General features: G+C 39.1%; 1 protein-coding gene across 2 annotated transcripts in view; it reads right to left on the bottom strand.

Annotated features, from left to right (window-relative positions):
- Positions 1–2,637: 2,637 nt before the first annotated feature.
- Positions 2,638–25,686, bottom strand: part of LOC136101748 (cytosolic phospholipase A2 epsilon-like) — a 33,086-nt gene continuing 10,037 nt past the window's right edge. Inside the window, exons 4-21 of one of the 2 annotated variants that reach the window (XM_065838134.2) lie at positions 25,025–25,161; positions 24,198–24,329; positions 23,520–23,560; positions 17,502–17,544; positions 16,853–16,916; positions 15,396–15,538; positions 15,155–15,238; positions 14,315–14,352; positions 12,477–12,612; positions 10,744–10,880; positions 9,290–9,512; positions 8,239–8,353; positions 7,337–7,474; positions 6,953–7,060; positions 5,935–6,126; positions 5,288–5,457; positions 4,105–4,291; positions 2,638–3,350 (exon numbers count right to left, since the gene is read on the bottom strand). In XM_065838134.2, coding sequence (XP_065694206.1) covers positions 3,142–3,350; positions 4,105–4,291; positions 5,288–5,457; positions 5,935–6,126; positions 6,953–7,060; positions 7,337–7,474; positions 8,239–8,353; positions 9,290–9,512; positions 10,744–10,880; positions 12,477–12,612; positions 14,315–14,352; positions 15,155–15,238; positions 15,396–15,538; positions 16,853–16,916; positions 17,502–17,544; positions 23,520–23,560; positions 24,198–24,329; positions 25,025–25,161 — 2,297 coding nt within the window. In that variant the 3' untranslated portion in view covers positions 2,638–3,141. Of the gene's footprint in view, positions 3,351–4,104; positions 4,292–5,287; positions 5,458–5,934; positions 6,127–6,952; positions 7,061–7,336; positions 7,475–8,238; positions 8,354–9,289; positions 9,513–10,743; positions 10,881–12,476; positions 12,613–14,314; positions 14,353–15,154; positions 15,239–15,395; positions 15,539–16,852; positions 16,917–17,501; positions 17,545–23,519; positions 23,561–24,181; positions 24,330–25,024; positions 25,162–25,686 lie in introns of those variants that run through there. The other variant, XM_071809213.1, reaches the window with a different exon arrangement.

Raw genomic sequence — 25,686 nt, forward strand, 5'->3', positions numbered from 1 at the left:
GTACCTGACTCAGAACGCCTCACCCCACCACCACCACTTGAGCAATCCCTAACTCCTCCTCCTCTTCCTCCTCCTCCTCACTGCCCAAAAGTTAAGTGTGTACTGCACACCTACACTGAGGTGCAGACACCCAGGCTCTGGCACTGCAGAAGGATGGTCTTTGCAGCTGTAGTTAGAGGGACACCAAGACCTGAACGAGATTTTCCCTTCACAGCTATGGATGCAGAGCATCCCCATCACTTCTTGAGGAGGCCACTGTGCTTTTGCACACGGGAAGGCTGCCGAACTGCAGCCCCTTGTGTGGAGGTGGCTGGAGCCAGCCAGGGTCCATCTGGCTGCTCAGGAGTGTGCAATGAGGACTTCTTTGGCCAAGGACAGCTGAACAAATGGATGTGCATAGAAAAGACTTCTGTAGCGTTTTATTGCATATAGGGAGTAGGTGGATCTCTGCTTAAAGACACATTGGAAATAATTTTTTATCCACATCTCACCTTCCATTTTGCTAGACTACGGCAGTAAGTTGTCTTTCAGCCAAGCAGCTATTGCAGGACAAATTCTGCATTAAAAATTCCATAGTCAGGTGTTGAAACTGTCAGTTTCTGCTGCAATGCCAAAGCTTTAAAAACTCCCTTTCTCAATTTATTTTTTTACTTTGTGCATCTGAATTAAGGTGTTTAAGTGAATAACCTCAAAGACGATATATTTGGGAGGGTGAAATTGGTGTTAATTACTCTTTATGTTCTCACCTATTCTTTATGTCCTCATGTTTAGAAGGCTTCACTGTGTGGGGTACTGCTAGCATCATCGGAGATGGTCCCAGTCTCAATGGGGGAGTACAGAGAGGTAACAAAATTGATTTTTTTTTAAAAAAATCAGCCTTGCTATTAAAAATCTAACAGAAAAATCGAAGTCAAAATAATCTCATTTCACTTTGCAATGAGCTGAGAACTGATTGATAACTTCACAGACATTATATGATTTGAACTTTGTAAAACATTTGGCATTTGAAAACACTCTAACTGAAGAACTAGATGCAACAAATGTCATCCAGATGTTAAACAGATGAAGATGGATAACTAACAGATCACAAAACCAGGAAGGTACCCTCAGAGAGAAATATTTCTAAAGAGATGGTAAACAGCTCAATTTTAAGCCTGCTGCATGTTTTTTATTAATGATCTGGAATTTTTTTTTTTAAATCACTATCGGCACCCTGTTTCAAACAGAGGGTATTGAAATATTAGGTAAGCTGAACGGAAGAGCCACAGAGTGATCTGAGAGTAGGAGGAACTCCCTTTGAGAAGGAAAGGCAAGTTTCATATCAGCCAGCAGGACACAATGCAGAGATATCCAATGATGACTTGGGATACAGCACAGCCATGTCAGTACAAAAATTAGTCATTGTTAAAAGATGGGCTAATTAGCCCTGATGAAAAGCAGGGTTAATCAGGCTCAGGCTGTGTCATGTTCCTATGTAGCTTTTTTCCATCCTTTTGTTGAGTATGTTTCCCCTGTAAAACACACTGAGACATCTTCCATCCTGCTCCATTTCATTTCCAGCAAAAAGGTCTAGAAAACATGGGAGTAAACCCAAAGATATCTCTGGAAAAGACCCAGAGGGATCCCATGAGCTGATATTCTACAGTTCTGGAGATGAACTACAATTGCAGCTGCCTCACACATGGAGGGCTAATAATCTAGATTTAAACATGCGATGCTGTACTTGGAAACAGAGTTATACCATGCTCTTTCAAGTGCTTCAGGTGCATAAACACAATAAATATGCTCATAAGGTGAAGAACATGGCCCACTCCTCCTCTTCCACCACCTAAATCACTCTAAGATGCATCACCAGTTGCTTTTTCCATGGGAGAGAAATCTTTTTTTCCCCTCCATTTCCTACAACCTTTTTTCCATACAGATTTGTCATTTCTGAGCATAACCTAGACTCTGATCTCAACACCAATTCTGCACTGGTGGCTCGGTCTGAAGTTCATTGCAACAGTAGAAGCCTTTTATCAAAAGGAAAATAATCCCAAGCATTCTATGAGTTGCTGTGAGCAGACTCTTCGTGTATTGCGGCTCCACAGTGCAGGGCTGAGTTTGTGTTCTGCCTGTTGCAGAGCTGCGAGAAGAGAGTCTTGGCAACTACCTTCACCCAGGAGACCTCTAGGATTTCTGATGATGAGAAACCATTCTCTCAGGACAAACCCTGAAAAAGACCATTTGCAGACAAGTGTTGAACTGTTGCAAAAATATGGCTGGAAGTGAGCTCAAAAGGCCCTCTTGCATTGCCATACTCCATGCAAACAGCTAGCAGCCACTTCCCATGAAACACTGGGAAAAATTTGCAAGGTAATCTTTCAGGAACAATCAAGGCAGGTGAAGATGAGCGAGACAGGACAGTCAGTCACAACTCCAAGAGAAAACAAAAGGAAAGCTGGGCAACATGACTACTATTTTGGCCGAATACAGGTAATTCTGTGAATAGCAGCTCAGAGGATTCATTTGACCACATGAAACAAACATAAACTAATTTACAGGTATATTTTATTAATGACAAAAAATTTATAGATTTCTACAACACTGATAGTAATGTAAGAAATTTATTTTCAAAGATTAGTGAAGAAAGCCAGTTCAATAAGAGTCTCATAGTGGACAAACAATCAAATCAGAGATTACAGCCTTCAGTCTGTCAATAATTAAGATAAGCATGACCAACACAATGGATTAGCTATTTACCAGAAAAATTTCAGTTCAAGGGATTGCTGTCCCACCAAAAAGACAAGACACAGATAAATACTTGTTTGATTCACATTTTAATGGGTTACATATTTCATTGTTATCTTACACAACATTATATTAATTTATACAGTGTAGATATATGTCAGTTGGTAAAATAAGGTAAAAAACTAGGCACAGATTTGCTGCTTTGAAGTTTGCTGTGGATTAAACCACTGGTAAATTCCAATCTGTTTATCTGTACAGTCACGTAAACTGGATGAATTGGAGTCTAGCACATCCTCAGGATGATGCAATTTTTACTGCAAGTAACACTGCCAAGCATCAAACACCTTATTCTCATCAGGTAACAGACAACCCAAGAAATAGCACATAAAGGTTAAAGCTAGCAGGTGGTGGCTAATAATTCCGCTGCCTCCTCCGTGCCACTGCCAAGCTCAAGGCCCGAATTATCAACTTCTCATTATTTAGGACATTGTAATCAGTCAGTTTCACCAGTTTGTCAAAATTATTTTCACTGAAACACACTTCCCTTGTCGTAAATGGGGAGAGGACACTGCAAACATCAACTTTACCTTCATCCATCTCTTCAGGAGTCCTTTCCGCACCTGAGGGACAAACCACAAGTAGAGGCACAAGTAAGATTTTTTTGCAGTATGTGGCTCATAATAGTTATTTAAGTAATTATAGGTAGAAAAGGGAGATTCGGAGGGAAAGATATGATATATCAGAGGGATGTAAAAGTAGTCTAGTAGCACCATATTCTTCAGCCTTGGGATCAAGCCTCTGCCCAGAAATAATGTAAACTCAAACAGCTGATAATGAAAACATCGATTATCAGCAGCAGTGCTTGTAGACCACTCCTTGGACAATATAAAGTCTTTGTTACTTGAACCAGAAAAGTGCAAGGAAAAGGAAAACAAGATACTCTACTCTTGTAATGGATGAAATAAGAACGTTCTCACTGAAAGTTCAGGAGACATGATGGCACTCAGATGGTTTTGCCTCCATCTTTGTTTGCAAGCAGCGGTGCACAACAAGTGCGTGTTTGTAGGTGTAACAACTTGTGTTGAGGACCTACCAGCCTCGCTATATGTATTTGAAGAGTTTTAACTTCATACTATCTCTTGTAAGTCCTGTGAAGTAAATGTCTATTTTCATCTCAAATGTATTAGGAAAGCTACTGGAGTTCCCACATTTCAGATTTACTGACATATATCAGCTATTTTAGTCAATGATGAGACTGATAATGCCAGCATTGGAAAGAAGGTCACAGATGACAGTGAGAAGTTAGATATGCAATAGAGAGGATTCACTGGGCAAGTGAATTTTTATTAAAATTGATAACCACCGATGACTCACCAGGAGCTTTATATTTCTTGAAGGTGTCATTTACTAGGGGGAAAAAGAGCACCGTTGGAGCTTGCGGACTGTCAGCATCTTCAAACACATAGCACTCCTTCAAGTTTTCCTTGTCTTCCTCACTTATCTCAATTTTGGGAAATGGGATTCCTTGCCCTGAGAAGTACTTTGCAATCTGATCCAGAGGCTGGATGAATGAATAAAATAAATAAAATTGATACAAAGAATCAAAACTCAAAGAAGTTCCAGAGACCTGGATTTTTCAAACTCCAGCAGCTAACAAATATTCTAAGCTTTGAATCTTCCTCTGGGAAGAAGTTAAGTTTCAGATGGAAACAGCCATAACTATCCCAGACATTGCAGCTTATATTATTTTCTGCATTGCTTTAGATAAAACAAGAAAACAGTCACTTTCTTTGAGCTCGCAAATGGAGTCAAAAGCCAGAAGATGGATTTTATAGTTCCAGTGAAACTGGTTCAGAAGGAGAAGGCAAAAAAACCCACAAGAATGAAGAAGGAAGAGATCAGTCCAGATTGTTCTGTGTGGTTGTCTTGACTTCTTCATTATTTACCACTTTCCCAATCTTTCAGTCCTATGCATAGTTTGTGATTGTTTGATGACTCCTTATTAGCAAATACATTTATCAATATACCTTATGACCTCATGAAAAAAATCTTTTAACAGCTGTATGTACTATAAGCCTATGTTTAGTTTTATGCTATTATGTATGCAATACTAATTATATAATTTTTCATTATTAATCAAGTCTGGCATCAGGCAGTGCATTTCCCTAAGACTGATATGAGATAAATATGCAGAGAAACACATAGGTGTTACCATTTAATCTGTTAAAATATTATCAGGATTTTCCATTGCTTCTGTAATTTGCTCAGTTCAAGGTTAACCAAAATTAGTATCAGAGCTCCAGACCATTCCTCAGTTAACTCTTGGATCCACTGCAGTGAAGACCTTGATGATTTTAAAATGCCTATATCTATCACTGTCTTCTAATATCTGTCTAAGTTACTGAGAGTTATATCATCTGATAATCTAAATAATAAGTCATATAATAATCAACTCATTCACATTCCAGTACTGAAAACTCAGTTTGTTTAACTGATGAGAGCTGGAGATCAAAAGATCATGAAAGAAAAAAATCTCAGGTACTATGGCTTTTCTTACCAATGTTTGTGACCCTCCACTGTAATTTAAATGCAGAATGACATCCACCTCCCTCTTCGATCTCAAAAGTGGTGGGTAGCTGGTATTGATGAAAAACCCAGTATCAACTAGGGAGAGGTCATCATTCGCTGTTTCCATCAGTTTATTTGGGAAGGAGTCTATCACTGTGTCTGAAAAAAAATATGTCTCATTATAACAAATAACAAAGATGACTGACTGCTTTTCTTCAGAAAGTTAAAGAGGAATGAATTAAGAATTTTGGCCCCCATTTTCCCTGCTTTCCTTTAACTCATTAGCAGCACTGATTTACAGAAGTGACGTGCTATATCTTTTTCTTTCCTTCCTTTCTGGACACCTCAAGCAGCTTTGACCCTAAAGGAGAAATCCCGTTTCTGTCCTCAGGCTGAGCTCGCCTTGCCCACTAGAACACAAAACCCAGACAACCAAATTCAATTTCACTGCTCAAACACCCCTAAAAAACGAAATGCCACTCCAGTCGGGCTCCCACATTTTCCATTTGGGGAAGGGAGAAGTCGAATTTTGGAAGACGTTGATCCTGTCTCTTTCTCTTCATTGGAAATCCTGAATGGATTCCTAAACCTAAAGTTCCTAAAAATGTTACTGAAGAACATTCTGTGTTACTGTGCCTTTCCAGGTAGAAAATCCTTCACTCTCCAGGTATTTGCTGTGCATTTGGAAGCCTCTGATAAAATTGGGATACTGTGCAATGGTTGGGCGCCCTGTTAAGACATCTCGCAGTGCAGAGGAGAGGATGCTCGAGGGAGTGAGTAGACATGTGTCTATCTCATAGGGATTCATGGACAGAAGGGGTTCTTCATCTGTAAGAACGAAAGACAAGGTTTGGAGTTTAAGACAGTTTTCTGAAATGATCAATATTAAAAAAAAAAAAATAGTAACTAATAACTCAAGTTGTCACCATCCCCCACCCTGAAGGTAAATTGAACATAGTTTTAAGCCCTTAAGGTCTATGCTACCAAATAAAATTCAGCATTAGACAAGTTACAGCTACCTGCAGGCAGCAAGTTGCCAAGCACTCAGCACCACCTCCCACTCCAGGCTTCCTCAAATGATGCCCACCTCTATTGCAGTGTGTGGTGTGGGGGAGAGCTGGCTCCCAAAACATACAGGAGGACAACATTGGCCTTTGAACTGATACCATTCGAAAGTATATGAATATCACCCAGCTGCAAATGTTAGCTAAGTTAGGAGGCCCACCACTCCAGGTTCCCTTTGCAATTAACCTTGCAAGAGCAAGCTTTCTCCAAAGGAAGCTCAGTGGAGAAAACAGCCCTCTGTTAGAGATGTTTACTGACAGTATTAGTGGCCAAGGAGAACCATATCCTAACTTTATAATCTTAAGATGTATTCTTACTACAACATTATTTTTACATCTCTGCTGGAGACTGGCTTTGTGTCTGTATGTCCTTTAGAAAAAGGCACAGATTTACCAAAGCTTGATCAAAGAAGGACAGTTTAGTTCTTCTAAATCAAGCAGAAAAAAATCTTAGCTCACATCTTTGCTTTGCTTTCCTCATCTCTCTCTCCTTGACTTTGACAGCATCCCTTCAGGCATTAAGCCTCTGCACAGAAAATAAGCTGTGTATACTGATTGTAAAGGAAAAAAACACCACAAAAACATCTCACCAATATCTTGTACTCTGTCTCTGGTCCACCTACACCAGAAGTCCTCTGAATCAGTAGCCAAATTCCAGACATACATCACATCTATGGAAAATATACTACTCCACATGCCTATAATGTAAAAAAAGAGAACAGAAACTGATTGATGGAGCAGTCTTGGAAGAATTTTAATTGATACACACCTTCAGTCTTTCCCCTTGGATACTTCCTTTCTGTCTTGATGGATGTCTTCATGGGCATATTCCTAAGAATGTCCTTGCTAATGCAAGCTCACACCTGTTCAACCTGTTTGCTGGTGTCTTCCCAGGGCTGTCCACCACAGACCACATGCTCACTCTCACCAGCTGCCTCTCGAGTAAGCCATCTTTCCCTCTAGGCAATAGTCACCTTGCATGTAGCAGATCCGAGTTTCTGAGAGTCTCTTCACCAGCCTTCCCATAAAGAATTTACTTCCAAAATCTTCTGCGCGAATAGATGCTCCGTATTTCAGGTGACCAACTTCATAAGGAGTGAACTCCAGCCACTCTACAGCAACAGCAGCCAGACCATGAAAAGGCAAAAAACATGTTAACTACTGCTGAAGAGAAGAGTAGAGGGACTAGAGAACAGGAAAAAATCATGAGAAAGACATTGGCTAGTTCATAATATGCTGCTCACCTGCTATAGCTGTATCCATATTGCCTGAAGTACTAACGCTCTGAGAGAACATACATCTTTTGATACAGCAATCTCCGGCAGAAATGCCCTGGTGTGAATTGAACTATAAGTGTTGTCTGTATTTAATCTTACCCAAATATGTATTGGCCACGTTAAACTTGTTCCCTTTAGGGCACCAGTGACAGAGAGTTTAGCATTTACCCAGTGACATGTACTCAGGTGCTCATTTTAAATAAATACTGAGAATATAAACACTAGAGAAAACAGAGATTTTCCTGCCACTAGGCCCCCATATTCCAAGTATTCCCTTTTATTATTCAATATAAAACTTTGTGGAACCATCGTAATAATTAGTTTAGTTACAGGGTTTTTGCAACCAGGATAAGCTGTGAGTTGGGCGTCTTCTGTGTTATAAATATATGTTTTGCTTCTGGTGACATCAAATTCTAAAGAGTAAACATGTTTGGATTTTTTATTTTTAGGTGTTAGTCACTATTCTGTGAAATTTTAGAAGGTTTTTTGATATTAGAATGAAAGAACTGTTGAAATATTAAAGCTGATTACATGCATTTAGTCTTGTTCGGATTACTGAAATTAGAAAGTTGTTAAGAAATCTGGATCCTAACAATTACCTCTGAACGCCTGAGCACTATAGTTGGACTTGAGGTTGATGGCCACATAGATGGGCAATGGGTTCTGACCATTATCCACAGCCTGCCGTTGGTCCGAGAGTCTGTGCTCATCTTTCTGGTTTTGATTAAAAAAGGTTAATGGAATGAAGTTAAAAACAACTTGCACTTGAAATAATGTAGTGTGAATGATGAGCTTTGTCCAGGTTCTCCTCCTGTTCGGAGCTCACTGGATTGTGCAGAAACATCTGCCATAGGATATTCCAAACTTGGCAAGTATCCCATAAGCAGCAGCTATGCTCTATAAGGGTTCTCAGATTTTGAGATATGCAGAGAGGTTGACTGTAGATTCAGCAAAGAAAACAAACCTTCCCAGGAAAGAATATGTGGCTAAGTGAAAGGTAAGGTACTTTCCTTGGCTGGATCTCAGGGAACAGAATTCGTCATTTTTTGCTGTGTTTTGCAAGCATATTCATATGCAAGAATATATTCTATTGCACATGACAATTTAGAACTTCCTTGTATAAACATAAACCAGAAGGAAACTACTGAAGTTATGCTATTTTTAAAGTACCAAAATTTCTATCACTTTCTTACAACTTGCTAACATATTTACAGAATGGTCTTTCCCGCTGTTATAATCATCTCCACATGCAGTCTGTAACTAAGTCTCTTTATAAATGCATATATTAATTTCTGTTAGTGAAGTAAATTATTCCAAATTTTTAAGTCCCTCTTCTAGTCAGAATATTTCATGTCAAAGTGATTAGTTTACATTTCAAATTAATTTTTTCTCGGGATTTGTCTTTCTTTAAGATGAAAGAACACCTTTGACTGCAATGCCATGGCTTCTTCAGTTCAAGATCAACCTCACTTTAAAGCGAAAGTAGAGTTTTAATGAAGGATCTGAATACACAGGATTTAATCAACCATTAAATTGATTATTTGCATTAGCAGTATTGAATGGCATCCCAGGATTTTTTTCTCTCTATTTAGCTATAGAAGTTCATCAGGTTTCTGGGAAAAAAAAAAAGAAAAAAGAAAAGAGTAATACCTTATCATGTAGCATGGATTCAATGACAAGCCCCCAAAGGTCTATGAAAGAAGTGTTATGTCCTTCTTTAGTCCTCTCCATCAGGTCATTATAATAGTATTTAAGACAATCCAAAGAAAAACAGCAGATCTTGGATTTGGTTACTTGTTTGCGAGCTTCATTGATTGCATCCTCCAGATATTTTTGTGACCAATTAGCATCTTCATATAGGTTTGCCATTGTCCTGAAGAAACATTAGAAGAAAATAATGCAAGAGAACTAATGCTGTGGTTTGGCCTCAAAAAACTTTTGTGCAACCTGTTTGCCTGTTTCTCAATTTTTATGGGGTTCACAACTGAAAATTGAACACACTTGAAATACTCTCAAGAGCAAACAAAACCTCCAAACATTTATGTGTGCTCAAAAATTATCTGAGAAACTCAAGTGAGGAAAAAACAAACAAACAAACAAACAAACAAACAAACAAAAACAACAGAAACACAACACCTAAGACAAGTTCTCAGAAAATCCACTTCTTGGAAGGTGGAAAGTATTCTAGGGAGTAGTCACTACTAGTTTCCTTTAGTCTCATATTTGTTGCTGGTATCTGCTACTGGCTTCTACCAGCAAGAGAACTGGTCAGTACGTGGGTCATGGGCATGTCCCAGTATAAACACTCTTACTGGTCTTAAAATCATAACACAGACAGATACACTCAGATCTCTGCATACATACAGAGAACTTAAATGGATTTCGGCAAATACTGAGACAAACCTACCATTAAGGTTTGGACTTATCTAAAGGGCTGACACACAATTCAGTGGGAAAAAAAAAAAACTATCTCTACATCCAATCAGGTGTAGAGGAGTGGAGATACCTGGAATCCACATTATTAAATACCTAAGTTATATTAAATATGACATTATCTGTCATATGCCCACTGGGAGAGGAGAGCACTTTAGAATGAGCAAACATAGCCATAGTCTCTCCAAGGTCAGTAACTTGGCATCATTTGTTGGACTGTCTGCAACAGTATTAATTCCACTAGCCCCAAATACACCTTTTACCAGAGGGAGATGCACTCTAAATCCAAAATGGAAGTCAGAATAACCAGCAAATGGCAGGCATAAATTCTTCTTCCCATCTTTCTTCAATTTCCAGTCTAAAGACAGATTCGTTGCATTCAGTCTGAGGTATAATTGATAAAATATGAAAAGGTAATAGAGCATTTACATGAAAATATCAGGCATGGACTGTGTCAATGTGGTAACAAAAAGCAGCTGACATAAGTCACAATTGATCTCTCATTCTGTATGTTTTGTTTCTTTGCTCTTGGTGGACATAGAGGACATTGTGGGGAAAATGGAAATGCTTTTGATTTACTAAGTGCCATGTAAGCTGATGGTGCTATACAAGTAGTCAACAGTATTAAGCAAAGAGAGTGGAAACATGAGCCTTGTTTGGGTCATTCTCACCATGTGGTACCCGATAAACCACCGATGTAGGAAATGCAGTCTAACAGGTTGAGTTTCTGGAGACCCAGCAGGCTGCCATACATCGCTGTCAGCGATCTCGTCCCTCCTCCAGTTGTCGTGATGGCCACCACTGGCACCTGTCCAACACGGCAAGGCAGGAGTGAAAGCCATGCATGTGTTAGAGACAAGCAATCCTTCTTACTGCAGAAATCAGATAACAGGTTACAGGTGCTGATACAAGCAGTGAGGTTACTTTGTGGAAAAAGGATGTGATAGTATTAAAAGGCTCCTGTTGCCACCAGCTGACTGATGGGAGAGGGAAAGCTTCTGTCTTACCTGGTCAGATTGGGTAGGCAGGAAGCTGTCTACTTGTTATATAATTCGAAATAAACCTCATCGCCTTGGAATTCTTCTCAAAGTATATTATTAGAGACTGTCATAAAAAATACAGCATTTACCATGCCAGAGCAGATTAGGGATCTGTGATCCTGACTCTAACAATGACCAGTGCCTCAGAAGAATGCACAGCACCCTGTGATCAGCCAGACCACACAATAGCTGAAGCCCTCCTGGCCTCAGGCCACTAATTACTTTATGTCCTGAAGCACAATCATCGACAGGGCTCCCCCTCCTCCAAGGTCCAAATGTAACTGAAGAGGCAGATTATTCTTCTCTTAGTCTTTTCCTGATCTAGTACACCCTTTGCTTCTGTTAGCATTTTGCATTCTGTCAATGCTTACAGGCTCTATCAAAAATATTTATTTGTATCTCTTTTTAGCTCAAATGTAAGTCAGTTAACAAGGTAGAGGGGATTATTTTCACAATTTTGAAGTTAAATACATGAATAGGAGAGCCAGAGTAATTAGACCTTTTCAATAAACAGCTTTGGTCTTACCACTTCAACCACTTCTCTGCGTATCAGGAAACTCTTAGACAGCTATGTAAAAATGTTCTTTCCAGCTTTCTTGAAAACTTTATTTCCTACATTATTCTCTTCTCTGAAATCCATAACTTTTTTTTTTTTTTAATCTGTACCCTACCCATGGCACTATTTCTTTTAATTGTCAGCTAACGAGGATTCTTGCTGTTCGTATGTTTATACTTTTCTGATTTTCAACAGCTCAGCTAGGCATAAGCAGATACAAAACTTGTGACTGAATTATGGAGACAGGAGCAGGGGCTACAGTGATAAAACAACAGTTTTAATCAGCTATTTCATCTATATAACTCAACAATGTTGTAATATTCAGTCTTCCAGCTTGACACTTTTATTCTAGTAGCCAGTTTTACCAACAATACACTTTTGCTGCTGCAGAAGCCACCTGAAGTATTTTTATTCAGGTATCTGTGTGAAAATTTTTGCTCCCTCTCCTCAAAATCATTTACGAATGCCATTACCACCACCTTGCCTCTCTTACTGAGTTAAGTTACACTATTTCTCAGGCACCATCTCCCAGCTGTTCCATATTGCCCACTATAAATTTTCCTCCTGAGACCCACAGGAATGGGTTGAATTGAGAAGCTGTTGAGAAGGTTTGGGTGGGCTGTAAAATCATTATCCTGCCTTTCCTGCTCTGCTGTATGAACTAGCTACTTCTTCTCATGCCTTAGGTGGCCAGGCCTGCTCAAGAACACCAAGGTTAATTAAGCTGTTTTTTCATTTGTGGTTTCAATTTGCAAGCCAGACCCCAATCCCCAGAGAGGCCTTGCTACCAGGGACTGTACTGGCTTGCCTCATGCTCTTTCAGATCCTCCTCCAAGTGAAGAATCTTTTTCAGAGCAGCAGCAACATATTTCTTCCTTTTCCGCAGGAAGTCCTGCTCTTCCTTGCACAGGCTAAACCCCAAGCGCACATCCAAGTCTCCTGAGCTGGAATAGACAATGGAACAAATCAATGCACATGTCATTTATAGCTGATCTCAATACCCGGAGGGCAGGTAATCAGTAAACTCCACAAATCATCTGTAAAACAAGTCAGTACCACGTATGCATATTGGTCAAGGAACAGAAGAAAAAGGAGCATTTGTATTGTCAGCAAGGAGTAGTAGTGAGGAGGAAGAGGAACTTCCAAGGTGCTTCAGATTCCTTGTGAAAACAGGGACAAAGACAAGACACACAAGACAGGAAAAGATCACCAAAAGGGGTACTTCCAGGAGTGATCTTTTCTGTATCCATCCCTTTTTGTTACTGTGATATCCTGGAAAACTCAAGTGATACCACCATCACTTGTTGTCAGGCTTTGACAGCTCACTAACAGTATTTAAAATGGAGGTCCTAATCAGCTCTGTGGTGAACCTTCGACTGCAGAGCAAGTCCTGCAGCATCACCCCCTGTTCAGTTTCTGTCCCATGAAATCCAGCCTTTCACCTGTATGCTGAACAGATTTCTAGATAAGCATTTGCAAGCTTCATTCTACAAATATGTAAGAATATCCATCATTTTTTCCACATGAGCAACCACACTGAATCTTCCCCCTCGAGAAATGTGACAGAAGAAAAAAAAAAAAAAAAAAAAAAGGACAGGGAAAAAAAAAGGTACAAGGCAAATCAAATCAAATGGCAACTGATGTTTTGTGCCTCCAAAAACACAACTACACTTGTTACGAAGAAAAGCACTCAATATTCACTAAATCTTCTGGGTCACATCACCCTCTGGTGGCTGCAAACTATCCTGAACATTACTTTCACCAGTATTTCACAAGCACAAATGTTTCAATGGTTAATATTAGTAACCTCTGTTCTCCAGCAAATTTGGTATATCACAGTTTAATTTTGAAAACAGAATAAGGTCAATTGATTGAGCTTACTTATAAAAGCAAACAATGTTTTTTAGTGGTAGACTAACTTTTCTCTTGCTCACTTGCTCTGTAAATCTGTATCTAATAGATTTATATTTCAATACATTTTGTTACAGGTTGAGACTGAGCAGGTAGCTCTTCTTCCTAAGCTCTGTATTCCTTTTACACAAACTGCTCCCATGCTCTATAAATCTACCTTGCTTCCCTTCTGTGTATCACTCAAGAGTAAGCATGCTGTGAACCATACGAAGTTTTCAGCTGTACCATGAAACCTTTTTGTCTTCAATTTTACACATTGCTGGTGTAATTCTGTCCATGCAAGAGGGCTGGCAGAGGTGCAGCTGGTCGGGTCTTGGCTCCCGTTCTGCTCAGTGAAGCAGGAGAAGGGCCAGAAGACATGCTGACCTACGTTTGTCCTGATGACTTTTCAAATTTAAAGAGAAACAGAGTTTTTTTCAGTCATTACACAGATCTGACTATTGGCATAAATGGGCAAAAAATTAATATCTGAGTAGTGCAGTTTTAGTCATGTCTAAGAACAATAGTAATAAAATAGGTTTGTTCACTGTGAAGAAACCTAACAAGGCTCATAAACTCATATGGAACTGCAAGATCCTGTAAGGGCCACACACTTGCACTTATCTCAGGCACCACGTGAGTATAGGACAAAGCACTCACGTGGTATGTGTTCATCTCTCCATCTACCATAGAAAAAAACCTAGATAACTAGTTCACAGTAATCCTGGATGACAGGAAAAAAAGAGGCTATCTTACCATTTTCTTGCTGTCAAGCACAAGTGAAAGGACTGATCCTAGAAATCCAGAAAATGAAGCTAATTACCAACAAATTTTAAAACATTTCTTTCCTTCAAGCTCAGGCAAGGCTCATTAGGTAAGAGAGGAGGTTCTCAAATAGTATTTTATATTGCTACGAACAATATTTTGGTACAATTAACCAAAGTCTCACTCCCTGCTTGGAGTCCAATTCTCTCATATCTAATAAACCTGTCTGGGGCAGTTCGTGTGCCACGAGCTTGTGTGTTACACCACACCAGCTCACAATGTGCATGCTTAGAAGGGATAACAGGAATGAGACAAGTTACCTTTTAAAAAAAAAATTACATACAAAATTCTTCTCAATATCAATATTTAGACAAGTTAAGATCTGAATTAAGCTCCTATTCTGGGTTGTGGGTTTGTATTGGTGGTGGTGGTGGTGGCTTTGTTGTGGGGGGTTTTTAAATCTTTTTTTTTTTGGTGTGGTTTTTTGTTTGGTTTTGGTTTGTTTGTTGTAAACTACTAGCTGTTCCAGAATTACCTCATATCCAAAAAGAAATTTTGAAATGCATGTGCATATGACAGTAATTTTTGCTCTTTGAAACCCCTTAATTCTAATTTTTGGATGCAGGTTTGCAGTTATTTTCATATTATCATTATTATTAACACCTGCTTCCATAAAAGTGAATATGATGGTCTTAATTTTTTGTAACATTTTCAATAAATAGCTGTACAATTTTATGGAGTGATTTTTGTTCACTTAGTGACTTTATTTCTGGCAGGACAATATTAAGCACATTTTGAAAATATTTGTTCTGAAAGGCTGACAGCACTCACCTCTTCTACTATTATCTCCTTCTGCAAAGGGAGTGAGTTCAGAGGAAAAGAAAGGACCCTGGAATTCTCTGTTTCATCTACCAGCTGAAACAATACAAAAAACCAGGAGGGATGCACACATGAAAGGTTAGTCATGTCTAGAATTTCTCTTACTAAGAGGCCTAGTTCAGTTCACTGGTTACATTAATTTCTTCTTCTAATTTCATTGAGATTAATGACAACGTTCAGAAGGGGAACATACCTCTTCTGATAAAGTGATATCCAGTCTTGTCTGGTCATTTATGACACAGTGAAATACAATGATCCTAAGGCTGGGCTCAGAGTCCAGCGAAATTGTCTGGCTTCCTTCATGGGATCCTTTCACTGTAAACGTAAGCTTCTGACCTGAACATAGAGGCAGGGAACAAAGAGGATTTTAAATATTTCAAGTAAACACACATAATTAATAAATAAAATCCTCTTCTCCTCTGATTTTCCTTACGCCACGATGATGAAGTAGATTTTGGGTGGCAGAAACAGATCGAAAACAGACATAAACCATCTGGGTGTGTCTATATAAATCATTAATATACAGAAATCACATATTTTTAAAATACTGTAGAGTGCTACTTGGTAGGTGCTATCCATGAATAAATAAAACCAAGATTTAAAGGAGCATGAGTTTAAAGGCATTTTGGATTATTCACATTGAATAAGAGAGTATGTTTTGTTTCATTGTGTACATTTTACTGTATGTTGTGTCTGCTATAATACTAAAATGATTAAAACCCAAAAGTCAAGCAGACTACTTGACATGTGCCCTCATGTCACCAAAATTGAAAAACCAAACCTGTCAAGCCACGGGATGTGCTCCTTGCAAGGAAAAGCCTTTACATTTACAAAGCATGCCGTTCTTTTGCAAGATCAGGGCCAAGAGTCATGTCATTTTAAGTCACTAACCTTTCTACCCCATGTTACATTTCAGTTTGAAACTTCCTATAACGCAACACAGCCATTGCTACCATTTTGTTCATAAAGGTCAATATTCCATTCACGTATTGTCTCAAAACAGGCATGATTTTTTTGAGACTGGCCCCATGAGCAGCTTTGCAGAAGCTACTATTTGTTTGAATTAATTTAAACTAGTGAAGAGTCCTGATAGATTTACTAGACCTACATTTTACAGGCAAAAGTCCTAATTTAGTGGTGGTTTGCATTTTGTGCAGACCACTTTGATACAATTTTACATTTAAGCTTAAGAGCATAAGTTTATTATTTTTGCTTATGCAAACAAACAAAAGAATCTCTTTCAGAACGTTGAATGTGCAGAAACTTTGTACACACACAAGCCCAAATTAAATGTACAGGATAAGATTTCTGCATATTAATTTAATTATAAGATTTACAATTTTAAAATAAGATAAATTTTCATTTTGAACAAGGAATAAACAGAGAGAGCTAATATAATTTTTACAATCTTTTAATTCTAGTATATATGGCTCTATTTTTGCATCAATTTAAGATTTGCCTTAGAACTAAATACTTGACTAACTTGAATTTCAATAGATACAATCTTTCTGTAATGTTGGGCATGGTGAAACTAAGCATTATGTGAGACAGCTAGACTAACAAGCACAACAGATTATTAATTTTTCAACATCTGTTATAACGGCTGAATCATGACACAAAAACAATAGGTTAATGAAGCAATAACCTCACTTGTAGATTGCTGCTTCAGCTTCCCTGTGTCCACTCTAACCTCCAAACAGTAAATGTCACGTGCCTGTAGCAAGAGAGGACAAATGACGATTGAGGAAAGTGTAAATGACATTGCAAGTGATTTATACTGTTCTCAACCAAGCACTCTAATTCATCAACGAGCAACACAATTATTATCTATTACTATGTCTTCGAATAAGGCTAATAGTGATGGTGTTTTTTCTAAGTTTTGAAGTAAAGAGGAACAACTCATGAGCTGCTTGAACTTGGAGAGACAGTTAAGTAAAGAAGAGGAGACATTCAAAATAATAGGTGTATTGAAATATGAGACTCTTTTTATCATTTTTTTCATTAACCTCCGATAGTTCCAGATGTACCGTGGAAATAATGGGTAGAAAATTCAAATTTATAGAAGATAGTGGTGGCACAGATATCCTGGCAGTAGCCCCACAGCATGCCTTTGCAGAAGGGGGCACCACACTGGAATGATGGAAGAACAGGGATCCTTAGTGCCAACAACAGATCCCTCTTCTCAGTAGGACAGTGTGGCTGATAGCACTGGCTTTGGAACACAGCTCAAAGTTTCCAGAGTTAAAAAGATGAACCCTTGTTATGCAGGCACAGGAAAGATTGTAAGAATATACATTACCACTAGTACTCCATTAGTAATGATGCTATCAGGATAGTCCAGTCTGAAAAATAAAACAGAAAATATAATGTCATGAGTGGGACAACTCAGGTAAATATTTAAGCCTCTGAGTTAACACATTACTTATTTGGCCCCTATCAACTTTGAAATTTCTGACTTTAACACTCTCACTTAAAAATACTTCCAAGCTTAGTTCTACATGGTGAGCTGAGTTACAAGTTCTTCCATCCACCCACAACAGAATATGAAGCTGACCTTTTAGTCCTGTGGTTTTTCATACTTACTTTAGTAAACCGTGTAATGAATTCTGATACATGGCATACTGAGTTTGAGGAGACCTGGAGGCTGTTAGATTTATCTTGATTATTTTGATCATTATGCAGTTTGACCCAAGGTTTTGTATTTGAAAAACAAACACACTTGCCCAGATTTCCACGATTTTCGAAAAATTACCATAACAGCAGAAGAAATTGTACTTACTTCAACAAAGTGATTTCCAAAATGCACATGAGATTTTAACATATCATTACATGGGTAGATGTGTTTCTAATTATCTGACCCACTTCCCACCCGCCCCGCCCCCCCCCCAAAAAAAAAAAAAAACAAAACAAAACAAACAACCAAACCAAAACAACACAACAACACAGTTATACATTAGAAAAAGGTATTTTACTTAGGAATTTTGTGGATTTTTATTTTTTTAAGCATATTTTAAAGAGTTCAAAGAACATTGATCAGGAATGGGCAAAAATACTCAGTGTTTCAACCTGCATGCAGGGAAAAGCGTTTAAGTATCGCTCAGGTCTTGTTTCAGACAAAACTTTTTGCACTTAATTACTACTTTGTACTCAAATAGTTGTAACATTACACAACATATGGTGACGCTACTCTCAAATACTTCATTAAATAAAGTAAGAGAAGCAGAGAAACAGCATGGTGGATAGTTAAAGATCTCAGCCTGCATAGCCTGGTGAAATTAAGGCAGGAAATTATGTCTCTTCTTGGAGGCAAATATCCAGTACAGGGTAGTATTATTTGAGGCATTGGCATCAGCAAAGTATAAAGGTAGACTGGCAGTTAGGAGGTCCAAGGCATGACCTTCAAACAGGGTGGAAGAACCTGCACTGTTGGATGGAACAGCTTGGAAGGCTCCTGGGGAAAAACCAGGACAACACAAGCATTGAGCTCTGACAACCAAGAAGTCCCTCTTGAGGTGTCACCTCTGCAGTCTCTACTGTAAGGAAGACCAGCTGCTGTCACTTGGTTACTCTCCACACTACACGTCCAACTTTTACATCCTGAATTTCAAGGTTTCTGCTTGTCACAGCGTAAGACAGATGTTTTTACTTTTTGGGGTTTTTTAACCTGGTGATCCATAAAGAGCAAAGGCACTCCCCTTACTTTGAAACTTTGGAGATCAGCTGTGGTTACAGACACAGCTGTGCTGGGTGCAGAAGAGCTCTTACTATTCAGGTTTGCAGGGACCTTTGAATATTTTGCCTATCTTTGAAGCACTGAGTAACATCTCAGGACTAGCTGGTAATGTCCCTAACAACCGAACTGCTATTAGACAGCCCTTGTTACACTTATTAACACTCCTGTCCTCTCCATCACAGTTTGTGATTGGTGGCCTTTTCCAATACAGACTTCAATTTTACTATGAGAATTGGAAGCATATCATGGCCTGTGGCTGGGGAAGCCAGGAACAGAGACCCTGGGCATCATTCTCCACTAAAAGTCTTTTGAAGGTACCTAAGACTACACTGGACTCTGTGAGCCTGGGGCTCACTCCTCAACACCTGGTATGCATCAAACTGCTGTCTTCTCCTTTTTAGATCATGCCTGGCTTATAATGAAATGGACAATATTGTATGGGAAGTTACAGTCACACAGATTCTCCCATTGCAGTTTGCATTTCGAGTAGACTACTGTGCTCCATTTCACCAGAAAATCTGGCTTTTTGACACCTATGTACAAAATTTTAATTCTGTCAGGTCAGATCCAATTTCCCCTTCTTTTAGTAGCTTCCACATAGCTCAGGCTACTCTTCTGACCATTCTAACGACCCAAGAGAAGTATGGAGGATGGTACTATTTAAATAAAGAAAACTGTAATCATCCCAAAGATTGTTTGTTTGTCATATTTCTTGATTTAAAATTTTTGCCTTCAGTGCCCCTTGAGGCCCTGTCACTTCCTGCCACAGACACAAATACAAACAGTACATTTGGCCCCCAATGGATGGAGATTCAGCCTGCTCAGAGTTTCCTCAGCAGTGTCCAAGTCAAACTGCTAGCATGATCTGCTGGTCCCCCCACGCATGGGGGAAATTTCTCAAAATAACACAGCAGAACTACAGAAAGAAAAAAAAAGACTTTTATTTTTCTAAAAATCATGCTTTTGCCATATTTCAATAATTAAATATTAACTTTTAAACAAATTTTTGTACACCTATTTACATTTAATTGTTTTAAGTGGGCTTTGTTTTAAGAATTGTCTTTCACATTTGAGAAAAAAGAAAAGGGAGAGGGAGATGAGACGAAAGGTTGTGTAAGAGTGGTCCTTCATTCTTCTAAGAGTTTTTTGTGATGTACCTCCTCAACTTGGGACATCTGAAAGACAGAAAGAGGCCAAAAAGAAGATCAGCAGTCCCAACAAATACGCTGGGGCCCTTAGACCTCTCCGTGGAAACTTGAAGTACCTCCTAGTTCATCAGAAGTCTCTTTGTGGCTGCTCAATATCAGGTGTGGGCTTCAGTAGAAGTCAGAGGGGAGGGGGATGTTGAGTGAGCGAAGCCACCTAGTCCAGCGGGACTCCGTCCCTGTATCAACTCGTAGGGGCTCGTGGTCACGCTGGACCCTACCAGGGGAAATACAAGGGAGAAAGCCAGTGTTACTTTTTATGATCACCAGAAAATAACATAAAAGCACTAAAGTATGCAAATCAGCAACCTGTGTACAACGACCTTACCTTTTCAGTCACTGCTGCTCTAGGGCAGCAGCTCTCACGCCAGCTGGGCTCCTGTTATGGGCCCATAAATCATTGGGCGGGTGTTTGCAATCCCTTGGCTCAGTTGTTGGTGAAAAGGAGGAAGGAGCATGCCTTCCTCTCTACGTCCTTAGGATCAAATGCTTGGCTCTCAGTGTCTGCCACAGGTCAAGGCAGCAGAGAGGTGAGCATTTTCAGGTACTTTAGGAGAGGTGTAAGAATGAGGCAAAACTAGAGAGTGTATTTGTCTTGCAGTTTTGGAAATCAAGCCATCAAAATGAAGATATTCTTCCATTTTAAATAAAAGATAACGGGGGCAAATGTGGGAACCAATTTCATACAGCCCACCAGTAGTGTATCATGAGGAAATTTTTACAATGTTCTCTGGTAAAAGTAACACAAAACACATTTTTTGCAGTGAGGTCAACAGGTAAGCAAAAATAGGAGTGACAAAGCCACTATTGTAGGTGCAACCCAGGAAACTTTCTTGGCCTGGGGTTACAGTTCATGTGTTATATTATTCATGTGAAATGCTGGAAAGAAGAACAGGCTAATATAGTAAATCTTGCAATTGGTGAAGTCTGGAATGAAGATGAGGAAGGAATGAAAAACTACAGTTAGCATCAGACAAAATGTGCTGGTGGGAATAGTTATTAATTCCAGAGATAAACTGCAATATTTCTCCCCAGAAAAAGTATGTTCTCATTGTTCCCATCACAATACCAGATTTGTAGGAATTGTCCTGCATGGTTAGTTGTACTTCTTGTTAGCACTATGGTTGGTCCTTCCTCTGAAAATTATCTCTAATCTCTGCCAATACTTCTCCCATCCAGCAATACCAAAAACCCTTGTCAAAACCTGCTGAGCTTGTTCAACACAGGAGAGGTTAGTTTTGTCCATAGTTTTCTGGTGACCCATCTCAGCTGCTTCAGTTCAGTCTTCCAGATCTTTCAGGGCTCTTTAGTTTATCACAGGTAATGCAACCCACTGTCTCAAGTTCTAGTGCACAAACCCTTTCATCACTTACTCCCGATATCATACTTTTTTATGGTGAGGGGTAAAAAAAAAAAACCTTTCAGTATGCTACCAAGATCACAATATTTAATCAATTCAGATGTGTTTACACCTTTATTCCAGGCTCAACTGATGGGAAGAACAGCACTGACCACCACACATATGCAAGAAATGCAGATGAGGAATAGTAGGGGAAATGTAAATCCATCTTCTGACAAGAAGTCCATTTTCCCCGAGTGGTGTTTTCCCTTTTCTCAGGCTTTCTGGGACCCCACAGGGACATTGACTCCCTGACTCACTTATGATGCAGCAATTTCTACCCTTTTCTGCCCTATTACATTGGTCACCCAGGTACCACACTATGAATGCAAAAGTGGATCAGATGTGTTCTTGCTGTAGCAAGTAAGCCATAACTGATTCTTTTTAAAACCTCTTCTTTGGCAATTCCCAGGTTCCTTTTCATTTGTACAGTCCCAACCATCTCTTTCCAGCCAGTACAATTCCTACTCAGACAGCACCTGCAGAAATTACAGAATTCCTGACTTCCATCTATTGCATGTGTCTCCAGGAAAATGCAACTAGTTGCAAGGTTCAAGAGAAAAGTTTGACACAGTCGGTGCTCAAAGATGAATTCCAGCCTCCATACCCATATGCAAACCCACTCATGCACAACATCAATGCCAGACAATCTGCCTGAATCCCCCTCATCAGAAGACAGGATTATCTAGAGTATGATTCTATGTACCAACACCACAAGCCAGCTTCTAACTTGCAGAGAAAGGAAGAGTGTAGACAGGGAATGTGGGATGTCTACTGGGGCTCCCTTCCCCATTATTGTTACTGATTTTGTGGCACTCCTAAGCTGTCTGGACCATTTGTCTTGCTGTTATCAGGCATTCTGCCAGTTTTGGTGCACAGTATACCACAAACAAACCTCCCTGGTGAGTTTCCAGGGTTTGTAATAGGAGATTCTGGGACTTTATCTCTGGGGTTTTTGGGGGTTTTTTGGTATTCTTTTTGTTGTGGTTGGTTTTTTTTGTTTTTTTTTTTTACTTGTAAACACTGGGAGATCTTCTCCATTCGCAATACTGAGCTACTTCCCTTTCTCAAGCAAGTCCCAATTTCCCCTTCTGTCAGAAATAAACATGTTATTCAAACTCTCCACCAACATACTAACATACTATACTGCCAGGGCTCTTGAAGTGCTCCAAATGCCTTGGGAAGGTCTCAGCAGTACCATCGCTTCTCTAAGGCTGCTTTAACACTTCCAGTCTAATAACATTAATCAAATTGGTAACAGAAGTATTTTCAAGTAACTTCCTCAGTCATTAAGCATATTATGGAAACAGACTAGAAGGAAACACACAGGCTCCCAGATTTCTCCGTAGCATGAATTACCTGAAGCGAACATATCCCCTAAACAGTCGAATTCCAACAACATCTTCCAAGCTCACCAAGTGAAGCTACTGCTGCTCTTCCAGTTTTCCTGGTTCCTCAGTTCCCAGCTTGCCACAGTGCCCCTTGCTCCTTTCTTTACGCAGAACATTTAGTTCCTCTCTCTGCTGGAACCAATACTCAAGTCTACAACAGCTCCACATGTGTAGCCAGATTAGCTAAACAGATCAGCTTAGAAGAGAGCATTTTATAGTGCTGTGGATTTGAAAAACCAGATTCCCCAAGAAGGGGCAACATAAGACATTTAGGCTCGGCATTCTTTCTTCTAAAGGTCAAAACTTCCTCAATGTTGCAGTTGTTCTCATAGTTCCTCATGTATTGATCCAATGACAGAAGTAATAGGAGGAAGTTGATGCTCAGGAGGCAGCAGTCATATGGTAAAATTACATTTTCAGATATTTAAAGTCTAAAAACATCTCTTCTGAAATTCCAATTTATTACACTTGAATGAAAACTTCTGGATGTTTCTTTCAGAGACTAGGTTTAAGAAGCACTGTCACATATGAACCAGACTATTTTTATGCTGAATACAACAGTTTATATAGAATTTAGAACTCTACTCACGTGTTCTGCAATGTGAACTCCACCTCCAGCTCCTCACGTGCCTGAAGAGAGAGGGAAAAGAAAAAGGGATATTACTTTTCTTCATAACTTTCATCATACCAGTTACACATAATTTGTAAAATGTATCTTTAGAATAACACTTAGCAAAATTACCAAAACATTTGAATAATTTGGAAAAAAAAAAAAAAAAAACAAACACCAAACCATGGTGCCAACTGAGGATATTGAATTTCAAGATATTAAAAAAGCAGTTGCTAAAACTAGTTTTTGAAATCTAGGAGCCATATGAGCATGAAGATGTAGGAACTGCTATTCTGCCGAAACAACCTTTTTTCAGATTTTGATTCTAAAAACAAAAATAATCAGCTGTTTTAATATTATTACAGTTTAAAGTGGCTGAAAATTCAGAACTCATGTCAAGAACCAACAAAGATGCCAGAAATATTCAGAATTAAGGCACTGGGTAGTTAGTTCTAACTGGTTTCATCCTAGATTTTCAGCACAGAGAGTACTTCTTAACAAAACCGAGCATGGAGCACTCATACAGGGATTTTAAGTCCTTTCAAAGCAGAAAAATACAGTTTAAGTAGATTTTTTCCTAGAATGAAACTCCGTAAAAGGTTATATTGAGATGAAAGGAAAGAATTTGCTTTAGTTCTCACCAGTTCCATTGCTAACCTGTGGATTCAGCTGAAACTTCACTCGAACAGTACGTCCTACAGTGAGTTTATCTATGTCAAAAAGAACTGTGCAGAGTTCGTCATCCCTAGACATCGTGTCCTCATCACAGACCTTTAGTTCCAGCACATTCTGCAAAAAGAAGTTAAGGATATAATGGAGTTACTTCTACATTTAAGAGCTCCGTAAGCTCTAGTCTTCAGATTTTTCTGCCTCCCCCCTCCAGTTTTAGGGGAAGGAGGAAAAAGGAGAAACACAATAGGAAAAGAGATTTGGGAATATTAGGCATCACATTACTGATAACAGTACACAACAGACAAAGAGGCAGGCTGTCTGCCTGGGGAAATGAAACAAAACAGGCAGGTACTACAGAGCATTCATGAATTTGTGATAAATAACTGTATTAAATGTTTCTACATTTATTTTATGGCCTTTGGTTCCATGTGTATAAAACTGGCACAAGTATAGAAAGAATGTTTAAAGGATTTCCTTTCCATCATATCTAGAACTAACTGATCTTACTGTTATTTTAATGTAATCTTTATCTTGGGTTTCACTTGTGTGTGTCAAGATCGGGAATAGGATAGCAAAGGCCATACTCTGCAGGGCATTAAATTGCTACTCATCAGTATAGCAAACACTTAAGTAAAAACAAACTGGAACCGGACAATACCAAGGAGGATGTAAGCAACAGAGGTTTTTCTGATGAATCTTTAAGACCACCAGTATTTGGAAATGAGATATATATTTATTGGTTTATCATAGTTTTGCATAATCTATTGACTATCTTCACACACTGAATGGTGAGAACCGTTTATTTTCACTACCTTGATTCGGCGGTCAACCTTATAGCAGAAAGCTTCATTCCACACCGGGTTTTTGCTGTTCTTGATGGTTCTGGTCCGAACCTTCTCAGTTGAAGCAGTAGGCAGCCACAATGTCACGTAACAATCTGAAAGGGTGACTGTATAAAAAGAAGATGAGCAGAGTGATAACATATACAGAGAAAGTATCACTGCACTTTGCATGTTTAACTGTAATAAGGGAGAGATAACACAGTAGGGGATTTCTTCCTAAAATAAACAGAGTGAGGAATAAATAATACAATTAATCACTCAAGGCAAAACAGAAACATCCTCACACACTTGCCATGCTCATTCCCAACATAAAGCTGCATTTGAAATAGCACTCTGCTCCACATACAGTGGAGGCACACCTATCCATGCTGCATTTAGCTTTATATTCATGACTATCCAAATGACTGTGGCAAGGTAATGTTGCCAAAACATGATAATATCTACCAGTATATTCTCTCTGCCAAACATACATCAGCTCTAGGATGTCACTCAGGCAACGCACCTCACAACCTTCAATCTGGGCTACAGAGAGACTTGTTTTCTAGCATTTCCTTCCCAGATTTGGTACCTTAAGTAGCTGAAAACCTTTATCAAACTGCTGGCTTCAATGAAGAATGACAGGGTTTTTTTGC

This window comes from Patagioenas fasciata, chromosome 5, assembly GCF_037038585.1.
Source record: "Patagioenas fasciata isolate bPatFas1 chromosome 5, bPatFas1.hap1, whole genome shotgun sequence".
NCBI lineage: Eukaryota > Metazoa > Chordata > Aves > Columbiformes > Columbidae > Patagioenas > Patagioenas fasciata.